This window comes from Muscardinus avellanarius, assembly GCF_963383645.1.
Source record: "Muscardinus avellanarius genome assembly, chromosome: 14".
NCBI lineage: Eukaryota > Metazoa > Chordata > Mammalia > Rodentia > Gliridae > Muscardinus > Muscardinus avellanarius.
Genome location: NC_137800.1, coordinates 22381164 through 22396697, shown reverse-complemented (window position 1 = coordinate 22396697; position 15534 = coordinate 22381164). Strand labels below are relative to the sequence as shown.

General features: G+C 36.9%; 1 protein-coding gene across 1 annotated transcript in view; it reads left to right on the top strand.

Moving 5' to 3' along the window:
- The window catches only part of NEK1 (NIMA related kinase 1), a gene marked incomplete at both ends in the record, with an annotated part of 144046 nt that overhangs the window by 11179 nt on the left and 117333 nt on the right, over positions 1–15534 (top strand). The window contains 3 exons of the mRNA XM_080710226.1: positions 635–689; positions 2277–2477; positions 6437–6497. Of these exons, the coding sequence (XP_080566352.1) occupies positions 635–689; positions 2277–2477; positions 6437–6497 (317 nt within the window). The remainder of the gene's footprint in view (positions 1–634; positions 690–2276; positions 2478–6436; positions 6498–15534) is intronic.

The window sequence follows — 15534 nt, the reverse complement described above, 5'->3', positions numbered from 1 at the left end:
AATGTTTTATGTTAAAGTAGTATTTTGCTTTTATATATATATATATATATATATATATATATTTTTTTTTTTTTTTTTTTTTTTTTTTTGGTGGTACTGGGGTTCCTGGAAGCCCTTCTACCTCCGGGCTACACTCCCAGACCTATTTTTATATTTTTTATTTGGAAACAGGGTCTCCTAAGCCAGCGCGCGCGGCTGGCTTCGAACCTGTGTGTTCCTCCTGTCTCTGCCTCCCAAGCGCGGGGATTATAAGCGTGCGCCACCACGCCCGGCTTATAATATTTTTTAAATTATGATTTTTAGAACTAAAGACTTTTGCAAAATAATAGCAACCAAATGAAATGTACATGAAACTTTTGATATTGTTTTTTTAATTTTAATAGCTTCAGTAAAACTTTAAAGTGATTGCTTGGATTGCTTAGGCAACCTTCTTTTTTTTTTTTTTTTTTTTTGGTCTGGGATAGATGCTCTTGTCATTTAGTGATGGTTGCAATTTTCACTTTTATAGGAAATTCTTTATGGAGCATATATTTTTCCAAAGCATTTCAGTGCTGCTTATGATTCGTTTAAATAGAAAAAAAACATTTAACTAATATTCAGATACTAAGAAGTTTCTAATTTTTGTCTTCTCTAGTGACATTTGGGCTCTGGGCTGTGTCCTTTATGAAATGTGTACACTTAAGCATGCAGTAAGTAAAAGTTTCTGAAATATTTCGTAAAATGTATTATCTTTTAGATGACCCTCTTTTATTAAACATTTTTTCTTGGTTATTAAATTTCTCATATTTTCTGAACTATAAATCTAAATTTATTTACCCTTACTATATATGCATGTTCTATCAAAATCATGTCTTTTATAATTTTTCTCAATTTTTTTTTTTTTTTTCAGTACTGGAGATGGAACCCAGGGGCATTCTGCCTTTGAGCGACACCCCCAGCCCTATTTTTTTATTCTTTATTTTGAAACAGGATCGATCTCACTGAGTTGCAAAGGGCCTCACTAAGTAGTAGCTGAGGCTGTTCTCGAACTGCTATCCTCCTGTCTCAGGCTCCCAAATGCTGGAATTACAAGTGTGCGCCACCACGCCCAGCTTCAATTATTTCTAATGTTAGAAATAAAATTTTCAGCTGGGTGTGGTGGCGCACGCTTGTAATCCCCAGCACTTGGGAGGCTAGGACAGGAGGATCACACAGGTTCAAAGTCAGCCTCAGCTACTTAGTGAGGCTCTCAGCAACTTAGTGAGACCATGTTTCCAAATAAAGTATAAAAATAGGTCTGGGAGTATAGCCCAGAGGTAGAAAAGCCCCTGGTCCTGAGACAAGAGGATCACAGAGGTTTAAAGCCAGCCTCAGCTACTTAGGCTCTCAGCAGCTTAGTTAGACCCTGTTTCCAAATAAAATATAAAATAGGTCTGGGATTATATATTATATTCATCTAATATTATATATTAAACGAATATATGACGGATATTAAGCTAATATAGCTTAATATCCCCTTGGAATGTTGGCCACATTGCTGATTCTATATCTTAAGGGAACATTGCATACACAAGTAATAGTAATGAACATTGTGCAAGAGGAAAGTAATTAGTAGTTTATTGATTATATCTTGCTCAAATACTACTAGTTCTGTAGGTTAACTTCTTGTTCTAGCCATTACAAGAGAGACACAGGAAGGCAGGCCTTCAATGAAGACTTTTGGGTTGCTGTTCTATCCCCCTCAGTGGTTCTTTGGCTCTAATTTGCTATCCCTAAGGAATAATCTTTTACCATCTGGATTATTGTCATAGTTTATAAAATCTTTAATTAATAACTTTATCTCCTATTTTGGCTTTTTGAATAAGTAAAAATTATACTTAGAGTAAAATATATATTTTATTTTATTTTAGTGGTAATAAGAATTTAACCTAAGGACATTCTTCCTCTGCACTACACCTTCAGTTCTATTTTATTTTTTATTTTGAAACAGGGTCTCACTGAGTTTCCAAGACTGGTCTAGAAATTGTGATTCTCCTTGTCAGCCTCCCTACTGATGTTTGAGGCATGAGTCACCATGTCAGCTATTATATTATATTTTACCTTTGAAGACAAATATTGTGTTTGAAATACATTTATGGATAACCAAATAAACTTTCCTCAGAAAGCATGTGCTGATTAAATTACTTGAAGAGGGTTCTGTTTTTATTCTGTACTAATAGGAAAAACACTTTCTCATCACCAATATTTGCAATTTCAGGCTATGTTTAATGTGTGTTGATTTATTTTGCGGATTTTAGTTTGAAGCTGGCAATATGAAAAACCTGGTCCTGAAGATAATATCTGGATCTTTCCCACCTGTATCTGTGCATTATTCCTATGATCTCCGCTGCCTGCTTTCTCAGTTATTTAAAAGAAATCCTAGAGATAGACCATCAGTCAACTCCATATTGGAGAAAGGTTTTATAGCCAAACGCATTGAAAAGTTTCTCTCACCTCAGGTATGTTTTATATGTTATAACTAAAATACAACAGTAGGGTTATGGTGTTTAATAAGGCTATGCCGCCTTTTTTGTAGAGAGCAGGGCAGAACTTTATACAGTGAATTGCCTTATTCAAACTGTATTGGTATTACTTTCCTTTCCATATTATATGACTTTCTTCCTGTTTTCTGTCCAGTTGTGCATCATTCTTTTGTCCCTTGGATTTCTAAATATAAAATTATTAAATCTTTTTGTGCTTCACTTATCTCTAAGCAGTGGGATTATAAATGCATTTGTAAGGTTATGATAATTCAAAGTGATAATGGACATAAAGCGCTTAATGTTTAGCACATAAGTGCTCAAAATATTTAATATATATTAAAGATCAACATCAGTTTATTAAATTATATGAATATATTACCAAATATTGTTATTATATTCTGTTTGACAGGAAATTGTTGAAAAACATTGTTCTGTGGGCATTTTTATGTATGTGTACTAGATCTTTCCTCCTTATTGAATATAGTTGCATAAGCCAGGCACAGTGGCACACACGTGTAATCTCATTACTTGGGAGGCTGAGATGGAAGGATCACAGGTTCAAGGCCAGCTTTATCAACATAGCAAGGCCTCCAACAACTTAGTGAAATACTAGTACTATACACACACACACAATGTGTGTGTATGTGCATAATAAATATATGTGCATAATAAATAAATATTTGTTGAGTTGAATTTTAATTTGACAGGTTTTATAAAACAATCTATATCAAATCAGCTAGCATCAATAATTCATAAAAATGTAATCACTTGGTAGTATTTTTTATGTTTAGTGTGGCCTTTGTTATCTAATCACCATTAAAGTCTTCTATAAATAAGTTATCAAGAAAATCACAGTTTTGTTACTTTATATCTCTTTAGCTTAACAGAACATTTCTGTGGACAAATATTCTGCAGAAAACAGAGATGTGAATTCAACTGTAAATACCAAATGAATTCATGAGTTAGCAAGAAAGCCAAGTAACATTTCTAGGTTAAAGGTTACTTGTATAGACCCTAGCAACAACCTCTGAAATGTGGGTGTTTTACAATACTTCTTTGTTATAAATAACATTTGCAAGGACAGTTTTATTATGTAGTGTACCATTGTTATTTGCAGTTGCTAGAGAAGAAACAATTACTTCATTTAATTTTGCTGAAGTTTCTGTCCCCACATCCAAGTATTAGGACATAATCTCAAGGCTAAAGCACTGGATAAAATTTAACTATATAGCAATGAAAGGAAAAGCATTAAAGCTTGAAATAAGTAAATTTATGGAGAAAGGCCAGATTAGGATCGTTAACAAATGATTCCATTTGACATTATATGTTTAGTACGTACATCAACCCTCCTCATTGCTATTTACATACCATCTACATCATTCTTTTTTTCTTTTTTTAGTACTGGGGGTTTAACCCAGGGGCATTCTACCTCAGAGGTACACCCCTAGCCCTATTTTTTATTCTTTATTTCAAAACAAGGTCTCACTAAGTAGCCAAAACTGGCCTTGATCCTCCAATGTCTCAGCCTCCCAAGTACTGGGGTTACAAGTGTGTGACACTACACATTTCATTCTTCACGAAAATGTTTCTTTTATTCTTCAGATTTATTTTCTACTCTGTATTGCTTGTTCAATATTCAGGTGAAAAAAATTTGTGACTTTTTTTTTGTGTGTGTGTGTACTGGGGCTTAAACCCCAGTGGTAATTTTCTCATGGAGCTGCATCTCTAGCTCTTTTATTTTTTATTTTGAGACAGGGTCTTGCTAGGTTATACAGGCTGGCCTTAAATTTATGATCTTCTTATCTCCGTCTCCCAAAGTAGGGATTACAGGCATGTACCCCTGGTTTATGATACATTTTTTGAAGCTATAGCTTTGAAACAACTTATGAGCTTTACTGTAACATCTGAAAAATTACTTCAAGTATTATTATAATAGTTTCTACAATTTAATTTTTAATAAATTCTCTCAGGACCTTCAGCCACGGTTGACAGGGCCTAATTCTCAGTCTTACACATCCCAGAAACTTCTTCCTGAAGGTAGTTTGACAGCTTTGATCCATTAGGCATAAGGTGCTGTGCAATGGAACACTCTGTGAGGATGAAAATCTTCCATATCTACATTGTCCAGTGTTGTAGCCACTAATTGTGCCTGGTGTGACTAAGGAGCTGAGTTTTTTAAGTATTATTTTAATTTTTAATTCAAATGACTACCATGGGTAGCGACTGTTATGCTGCTCACTAACAGCATGGTATAGGGATTCCAGGATCTTTGGTTCTATACACCCATTTTTTAGTTCATATCAGCATTCACACAAGAGAAAAGAAAGACTCTTTCAAATCATGAGGAAATTATTTAGTTTGGGGACAAGTTGGATATCATTAAATATTCATTCCCCCATCCAGAAAAAAAGGAAAAATGCATATGCTTAGAGGAGAAAATGCATTCACATATTTCACATATTTGCTTTTAATTGCCTCTGAATCAACTTTCACTTATATTTATTCTCTACTTGCAGTGTTTTTTTTTGTTTTGTTTTTGGTTTTTGGTTTTGGTTTTGGTTTTTTGGTACTGAGGATGGAACCCAAGCGCTTTCGGGCTATACTGTCAGACCTATTTTATACTTTACTTGGAAACAGAGTCTCACTAAGTTGTTGAGAGCCTTACTAAGTAGCTGAGGCTGGCTTCAAACCTGTGTGATCCTCCTGTCTCAGCCTTCCAAGCGTGGAGATTACAGGCATATGCCACCAGGCCCGGCTTGCAATGGTTTTTAAAATTTATCACCCATCATTATTTTTTGGAAGGCTTTGCTGAGTTAATCTACCACCACAACCTCTGTTGCAGTAATTCTGAGGAGCTTGAGAATTTATAGCAAGTTCAGTTGATACTGATACTGTTGCTTTGCGATTCTAAGTACTGCTTCTGCAGATGATTGTTCATGGGAAAGACAGCCATCTCAGGCCTTGGTTTTCTGTCTACTGTGGTCTCTGGTCCACTGTTACTATAGGAGTATTCTTTCTACCAGGCCTCACTCCCACTGAAAAGAGAAAATTCACTTGCCTTTCCCTTCACCCATAAGGAAGAAAAAAAGTTTTAGGTCTTGGTTGGTTTCATAGTTTTACCTTAAAAGAATGGAGTAGAGAACATGTAAATTAATTATAAAATGCTGAAGAATAAGTAATGACACACTCACAATGATGTTAAAAAAGACACTTGTTCAATTATGTAAAGATATCCAATAACATGTTTACAATTATAGGTATGACCTCACTGGGTATGATAAGATAATTCAGAGGAAAGTAAAGATAAAAGGCTTTTTTGTTTTTTGGGGTTTTTGTTTGTTTGTTTGTTTTGCAGTAGTGGGGATTGAACTCGGGTGTTCTATCGCCGAGCTACACTCCCAGCCCTATTTTTTATCTTTTATTTTGAATCAGGGTTTCACTAAGTTGCAGAGGGCCTCACTAAGTAGCTGAGGCTGGTGGCAAACCTGCAATCCTCCTGTCTAACAAATACTGAGATTACAAACATGCACCACTATGCTGGGCAAAGAGTTTCTTTTGATAATGCGGTCATTCCTGAACAGTTTTGAAGTGACTTATAGATATGGATGCATATAAATTGTAGTTTATTACAGGTAGTAATTTTGTTACATTTCTGAGATATGAAAAATCAAGTAGTGAATGGAATCTTACATTATATTACATTAATTTTGGAAGAAAGCTTGTCTGAAGAAGTAAAAAAATAAATTGGTAAGATTGTTAGGGAGTTAACATTAGAAAATTTTACTGAATGTATTACTTGGTTCTAATTTGTATACTTTATTTGGCAGCATAATTATGACTGAAAAAGGAAAACCTGTATATTGTGGTTAGTTGATAGGTATTTTATTTTGGAAATGCCTATTTTCTCTAACTTTCTTTTCCTCTTTTTCTCCAAGCTTATTGCAGAAGAATTTTGTATAAAAACATTTTCAAAGTTTGGAGCACAGCCCGTTTTAGGTAAATAAAATTTTGATAATTAAAGCTAATTATACTAGAAATATATTAATACTTTGGTATGATTATAGGATAAATTTGATCTAGTAGAAATTCATATTAAAATTATATATGACAATACATCATACTTTTGGATAATTTTATAAAATTTCATAAAATTTATTTGTCTTATTTAAATGAAATGACATCTGGCTTGAGAGAGAGAGAGAGAGAGAGAGAGTGAGTGTGTGTGTGTGTGTGTGTGTGTGTGTGTGTGTGTATCTTACAGGGAATGAAACCCAGGGGCCTTCTATTTCCAGGCTACATTCCTAGACCTATTTTATTTCTTATTTGGAAATTGAGTCTCCCTAAGTTACTGAGAGCCTCACTAAGTTACTGAAACTGGCTTCAAAATGTGATTCTCCTGTCTTAGCCTCTCAAGTACCAGGATTACAAGCATGTGCCACCAAGCCCAGAAGGCTTGAAATTTTATATCTTTATCAAATACTAAACTGATATTTTAAGACTATTTTATATAGTGCTATAAAATTTCCAGTTTAGGTAAAATCCTTATGAAGCACTTCAAATTCTAAAAGCTTCTTAATGTAAATTACTGTGAAGTCAAGGACTCTATTAAATTGGTTTTCTTTTAAATTTGACCACTGTCATTATAATATTTGTAGGAGCTGGGCATGGTGGTACATGCCTATAATACCAGTACTTAGGAGGCTGAGACAATAAGAGCACAAGTTGAGGCCAGCCTTGTCAACTTGGTGAGACCCTATCTCAAAAAAAAAAAATAAAAAGGGCTAGGGATGTATCTCAATAGTAGAGCAGCTCTGGGTTCAATCTCCAGTCCTCTCCCAAGGCGCGCGCGCGCGCACACACACACACACACACACACACACACACACACACACGCGCGGTTATATACTTAATATATGTCAATATATATACACACGCTCACACGTGTATGTGTGAGAGGGAAATTATTTTTTTCTGCATAGAATGAATTTAGAATGGATTTCTAAAATCATCGAATGTTCTTTAAGTTGTAAAGAGTATATTTTTTAGTTTGGATAAATATTGGCTGAGTTCATATAAGCTGGAAGTATATGGCACTTTGTTTTCAGAAAGGCCAGCTACATTTGTCGTGGTGCTGTGGGTAGAAACCATGGCCTCATGTATGCTAGGCAAATGCTGTACCACTTAGTACATCCCCAGTCCTCTTTTGAGATCCCTGGACTCAACCTCTCATTATACAGAGTTTGGGTCCCCAAGAAATCAACTTATTCTAGACAGAATTCACAAGAGACACAACAGCAGAATCAGCATTGTCTCCCTTGGCAGTGAAACTTCATGAAATGTCAAATCTTAATCAAAAGCCCCATTGTCACAAAAAGCCAGAAAAACTAAATGTCAGCACATTTCTTCCATGTGCATAAACCTATGCAGGAATTAGAAAAAGGAAGTTATTTGTCGTAAGGGGAGTTTAATGAATGTTTTGTAGTATGGGACTAAAATATGAGTGATATTGCCACTGGGCTTATAAATATTTTATGGGCTCCAGTCCCTACATTAAGTTTCATGCCAGACCTGGCCTTGACATTGAACCCTGAGAAGTGCTCAAAGATTAGATAAGTAATTCTCCCTCTTCACTGGAACTAAACAAGAATTATTTATATCTGCCTCTGGGGAATCCATATGTTTATGCTTTTGTGCCTCCAGCCCTTTTCTGGCATGTACAGTACTTCTGTGTTTGTTTTAATATTATTAGCCAAGATTCAGTATTATGACTTAGTATATCTATGTTCTTATTTGATCATACAGTTGAATTTCTCTACTATCTAGTTTCTGGGTCAAGATTTGTAGATAGTAATGTATTTAGAATACCTTGCCCCTTAACACTGTATCACATGTCATCAACATATATCATTTCTGAATTTCTAAAATGCCAACCAAGCAGCTAATATTTTTTCCATTTCTTTTTATTTATACTTTTATTGGTGCATTGTGATCATACATCATAGTGAGGTTCATACAAACATGTACACAGATCCTGGTGTGTTTTCCTTCAGGTCCCATTCCCCTCCCCATCCATAACAGTGAGATTGGTAGTGATACCTTCATACCTGGGCACAGCATAATTTGAATTGTTTGTTTCTTCAGTTCCTCATTTCTCCTCCCCACCTCTCCCGCTTCCCCTATTCTACTGACCACTCACCTCAATTATCTAAAGTACCTTTTGTTTCCTGTTTTCTCTCTAGCGTCCACGTGAGAGGAAACATCTGAGCTGATCTCACTTAACATAGTCTCTAATTTTTATGTGTTTACTAAATTATATGAATCAGTTCATTATAAAAATTTGTGTTTGTATCAAGTGACATTTTTTCATGTATAACAGTGATATAATTTTACAGCTAATAGAAATATATTCAAGCTAAAAATATGTATTTAAAAGAAAATATTTAAATGATAGTAGAAATGGTGTCTTAATACAACAACAAATTATGGAAAATGCTGAATAGATTTGAGAAAAACTGTATTACTCAGAATGTTCTTTGAAATGGCCTATTGTGTCATCCCCTAGCAAACACACTGGATATTACAAAATCCTGCTCTATAAGTTTAATGAGCACATTATATCAAAGTTGACATGTTTTAATTCACTTTAGCTATGAAGTCATTGATTCAACATTAAATAAGTTTCTAGGAGCCCATGAAACTTATAATCTTGTTCTGATGATACCTATTTACATTATGAAATCTATAACTCTATTACAAATTTGTGAGAGATTTATAACACAATAATGGCACAACTATCTCTTCCTTATAATTTCAAAAGACTTTAGTGAGGCCCTCTGTAACTTTGCAAGACCCTGTTTAAAAATAGAGAATGAAAAATAAGGCTGTGGATGTACCTTGGAGGTATCCTGGGTTCAATTCCTACTACCAGAAAAAAAACTTAATATCTGTAAATTACTTTATAATCCATGTGTTCTGCTTGATATGGTGAAATTACATCAATTAACAGATGAATAGTAAATAAATTTCCAAAGGCTTAAACATTTTTACTTGTAACGGTCAACTAATTTTAGTAATGAACTAATATTACTTTTTTTTTTTTTTTTGCAGTACTGGGGATGGAACCCAGGGGCATTCTACCTCTGAGCTATGCCCTTACCCTTATTTTTATTCTTTATTTTGAAACAGGGTTTCACTAAGTGGTAGAGGGCCTCAGTAGCTGAGGTTGGCCCACAAACTTGAGATTCTCCTGTCTCAGCCTCCCAAGTACTAGGATTACAAGCATGTACCACCACACCAGCTTATCACTTTTAAATGATATCTTAGCTGGGCGTGGTGGTGCACGCTTGTAATCCCTGAGCTTGGTAGGCGGAGACAGAAGGATCACGCAGGTTCGAAGCCAGCCTCGCTGGCTTAAGAGACCCTGTTTCCAAATAAAAATATAAAACATAGGTGTCTGGGAGTGTATCCTGGAAGTAGAAGGGTTTCCAGGAACCCCAGTACCAACAAATAATAAAAATAAAAATAAATGATATCTTAACCATTTATTTTACATCCATTAAAGTATATCATAAATTTTTTTTTTTTTTTTTTTTTTTTTTTGGTGGTACTGGGGTTCCTGGAAGCCCTTCTACCTCCGGGCTACACTCCCAGACATATTTTTACATTTTTATTTGGAAACAGGGTCTCCTAAGCCAGCACGCGCGGCCGGCTTCGAACCTGCGCGATCCTCCTATCTCTGCCTCCCAAGCGCGGGGATTACAAGCGTGCGCCACCATGCCCGGCTATCATAAAAATTTTAAAAGAGAAAAAGTGCCCTAATTTTAACACTTACTGTTTTACACACACACACACACACACACACACACACACACACACACACACACAGGATTGGTACTGGGGATTGGACTCAGGGATATTCTACATCTGAGCTACACTCCCAACCCCTTTAGTTATTTTTTTATTTTGTTGTCATTTTTCTTTGGAACTGAGGATTGAACTCAAGAGACATTCTGCCTCCAACATATACCCCCCTGACCTTTTTTTATTTTTTATTTTGAAACAGGGTCTTACTAAGTTGCTGAGACTATCCTCAAACCTACAATCCTCCCATTTATTTCAAAACAAAAAAAAATTAGAGTTGCTGAACATTTCACTAAATTATTGAGGCTGGTCTCAACAATGGCTGCCGTGCCATCTGAGCTTCTCAAATACTAGAATTATAAGTATGTACCAGCATACCCAGCACACTGTTATATTTGATGTATTGTTTTCTGTGATGACATATTCATAAGTACTTCAAGGTCATGTTATGGTCTGAGCCTACAGAATGCTGGGATTACAAGCACGCACCACCACACTGTGTGTGTGTGTGTGTGTGTGTGTGTGTGTGTGTGTGTGTGTGTGTTTTGCTGGTTGAACTCAAGGGCATTTTACCTCCAAGCTACACCCCCAGTCCTATTTCTTTTTTTTTTTTTTTTTAAGTTAGGTCTTGCTAGGTTAATGAGTCTCACAAACCTGTAATCCCCCAGTCTCAGCCTTCCAAATACTGGGACTATAGGTGTGCACCACCATGCCTGGCTTGGAATTTGTTTTTCTATCAGCAATATATAAAGATTCCTATTTTGTGGTGCCCTTACCAAATGAATGTTGTAAGGTGCTTGTTCTTCAGTAGGCCCATAGGTAAAGACACTATTTAGGTACTTCCGGGAAGATGGCGATGGAGCAAAACGGGGCTTACGAGCCCTGCTAAAAAACAATCTCTATTACCACAAAATCAGTGCCTTTCATAGCCAGAAAACACCATCAGCAGAGAAACAAAAAATATAATTTTAAGGGACAGAGAAAAAGAGGGCTGGAAAAACGAGACACCAGAAACCAGACCGCAGTGCTGCAGCCAGAGCCGTGGCATGAAGCGGCGGGCGCCATTTTGCCTTGCAGCACCAGGCTCCAGAGAGGAAGGTAACTCATAACAGAGCTCAGAAACCAGAGAGGAGATACGCCGGCCTCACGCCCAAGAACGTGGCAGCAGCGCCTTACTGCTGGTGGCAACGGCGAGTTCACCGGACAGCACCAGACCAACTAACTCAACAGCCTACCAAGCTCTCGAGAGGAGCGGCGGACAGCGAGCCGAGGTGAGCCGCTGCAGAACAGCCAGACGGGATTCGGCAGATTTCTCGGCGCAGAGAGCACATAAAGCTCCCAGGGGCTGGGCTCAGCACACCCTGCAGGGACTCAGAGTGGAGTTCAAAAACAGAAAAGAAATACGCCAGCCTCACGGCCGAGGGCGTGACAGCGGCGCCATATTGCTACTGAGGGCAGCAGCAGCAAATTCACCAAGTCCACGACAGCTCCATCTGCGCACTCAACAGTGAGTCAAATTGCGGCCCCTAGAGGAGAAATCCCAGTACTGTACTCCCAGGGACTTGACCCAGTGGGGGAGTGGTGGTGGCAGAGATATTACACCATAGGAGAACGCCCAACTTGGCACCCCCCATGGTCTAAAGCAGCCTCGATTGACTCCCTGGGTCTGAGACTCTGCGATACAACCCAGTAAAGGAGTAGTGGGGACTGAGATACCACAGACTCGAGATCCACAGCACCTTAAGTGAAGTCATAGTGACCTAGGGAAGAACCCAGAGAAGGCACAAACTTCTGAAATCATGGGAAAGAGAAATAATACTGGAGCAATGAATGCCCACAACCCCACAACATCAGAACCCGATAAAACAGAAATTCAGAGATTTCTAGAAGATCAAATCAGGAAAATAACTGTAGAAATAATAGAGGTGTTTTGAAAAGAATTCAGAGAGAGCCAAAGAGAGATAAAGGATGCAATTAATGAAATAAAGGCCTCAATTCAAAGTACAAGCAACCCATTAGACCACATGGAGAATAGAATCTCGCTCTTAGAAGATGATCATTCAAAAAATGAACGCATAGTTTCTAATTTAGAAAAAAAAATCTGACAGCAGGAATCTGACATTGAAGAAATATGGGCCCATTTTAAGAGAGCTAACCTAAGAATAATTGGAATAGAGGAGAAAAAAGAAGGTGAAACCTTCTTTTAATTAAAGGGATTAACAATCTTTTCAAGGAAATAATAGCAGAAAATTTTCCAAACAGAGCAAGAGGTTGATACACAGATCCAGGAAACTTATAGAACCCCCGTTAGAGAGGATCAGAGAAGAGGATCCCCACGCCACATAATTGTCAAAATGACCAATGTGGAAGCCAAGCAGAGAATCTTAAAGGCAACAAAAACAAAGGGCCAAGTGACATTCAGAGGCAAACCAATTAGAATCACTCCAGACTTCCCAAACCAAGTCATGAGAGCCAGAAGGGCTTGGAGTAACATATTCCACACTCTGAAAGAAAACACCTTCCAGCCAAAAATTTCCTACCCAGCAAAACTTTCTATCAAATTAGATGGTGAAATAAGAAGCTTCCACGATAAACAGAAACTGAAGGAATTTATGTCTTCAAAACCAGCGCTAGAGAAAATACTCAAAGAGATTAACTACAAAGAAGAAATAGGTAACACACACCAGAACCAGAGAAATAAGATTTTCCATCCAACAGACAACTAAGATTGGTTATCTGTGGAGATTCATTATTTATGTTAGTCTTTTACCTATCTCTAAATTGTATTGTTTGCTTTTATTGTTGCTAATTTTTAGGATTTCTAGTTGGAATATTAATATACCTTCAGATATAGCATTTGGAAATATTTTATCCCATTCTATCAGTAACTTTTAACTCTGTTTACATTGTGTATGGATATACAATATTTTTTTATTTTTTAGGGAGTTTGTATACTCTTCTGTTGCCTGTGCCATTGAAATCATATCCAAGAAATCACTGCCAATTTCAGTATTGTGAGGTTTTATGACCCAGATTTTCTTCTAAAAGTTTATAGTATTAAGATTTATATTTAGGTCTTTTATCTATTTTAATATTTGTATATGTGTTAGGTAAGGGTCCAATTTTATTCTTTTTCATGTAATTATTATTTTTCAACAATATTTAGTTAAAAGATTATTTTCTCCACCAAATGTTCATGGAAACCTTGTCAAAAATAACTTGACAGTATATGGAAGAATTTATCTCTAAGCTTTTATTTAACTCCAATGGTTTATATATCTGCCTTTAGAACAGTACTACACTGTTTCAATTATTTTAGCTTTATATGGTTTGAAATCAGAAAATATACCTCTCCTAGCTTTGTTCTTCTTCAAGATAGTTTTGGATATTTAGAGTCCATATTCCATATCAGGATAGATTTTTTCTGAAAAATAAATGTATGATAGCTTCACCTAAAAAAAAGAAAAGAAAAAAATATTCTCTGGTAAGAAGGAAAGCAAAAAGAAATATTGAACTGTTATCTTTTAGTCATCAAAAGCTTGGTATCAGACAAATGAAACTGTTTTGTGAGATTATCATCGTTAATATTGGATAAATTGCTATAAAACTAGATGTCAACCACTAAGCCAAGCATGGGAAGGAGGGATGGGGAGGGAATGGGGTGGGGATCGGGTGGGGGCTAACTGGGCGATGCATGCATGTATGTCTACAAAAGTATTTTCTTTATACCATTATGATGTTTGAATACATTGCACCAATAAAAATTTTAAAAAAAAAGAAAATAAAGACACTATTTAGACGACATAGGAAGGGAAAAACAGTTGCTCAGTAGTGATAGAATTATGTTTAACAGTTGCTCTTGAATATTATGTTTTGATTTTGAAGGCAATTTCTTTTTTGAGGTACTAAGGATTCAACCCAGAGTTACTTTACCACTAAACTACATCCTCAATCCTTTTTAAATTTTTTTTTAAATCTTGAGACAAAGTCTCACTAAGTTTCCCAGGCTATTCTCAAACTTGTGATCCTCCTGCCTCAGCCTCCCTAGTTTCTGTAAATACAAGTATGTACCACTGTATCTGGCATTAATTTCTAAAGCACAAGTTTGTTTAAATTTTATTTTAATAGCTTTATCGAATCTGGGCTTGGTGGCCCGTGCTTGTATTCCCAGTACTTGGGAGGCTGAGACAGAGAATCGCAGGTTTTCATCCAGCCTGAGCAGCTGGTTAGGCCCTCTGCAACTTAGTGAGACCTTGTTTCAAAATAAAGAATAAAAAAGAGGGCTTGGGGTGCAGCTCGGAGGTAGAATGCCCCTGGGTTCAATCCCACGTAACACACACACACACACACAGCTTTATATATACTCCACATCCATACAACTTACCTATTTAGAGTCTACAATTCAATGTTTTTTAAATATATTCAAATTCAGAGAGGTTCTTTTTTTGGAGGGTGGGTAATGGGAATTGAACCTAAGGCATTCTACCTCTGAGTTACACCCTAGCCCTTTGTGTGTGGGCGGGGGAGGGGTGCTGGGGATGGAACCCTTCTCTGGGCTACACTCCCAAGACCTTAACCTTTATATTTTTATTTGGAAACAGGGTCTCTTAAGCCATCAAGGCTGGCTTCAAACCTGCACGATCCTCCTGTCTCCGCCTCCCAAGCACGGGCATTACAGGTGTGCGCCACCATGCCCTGCCACCCTAGCCCTTTTTAATTTGAAATAGGGTCTCACTAAGTTACTGAGGGTCTTGCTAAATTGCTGAGGATAATCTCAAATCTGCAATCCTCCTGTCTCAGCCTTCTGAGTACTGAGGTTACAAGCATACACCACTGCACCTGGCAGAGAGTTTTTATATGAGAAGTTCAACAGCTTAGAGGAGTTTAGGTCTGTGGCATTTGATATATGCTTGGGAATGAATATTTGATGGCAAGTTTCAAATACTGTCAATGACGGAGAAAGTGAAAAAGTGCTATCTTAAAAAATTTGGAAGTAGCCAGGCGTGTTGGCACACTCTTGTAATCCTAGTATTTGGGAGGCTGAGATAGGAAGATCTGGGTTCACGGCTAGCCTCAGCTACTTAGTGAAGCTCTCTGCAACTTAATGAGACCCTGTTTCAAAATAAAGAATAAAAAATCAGACTGAGGCCAGGCTTGGTGGTGCACGCTTGTA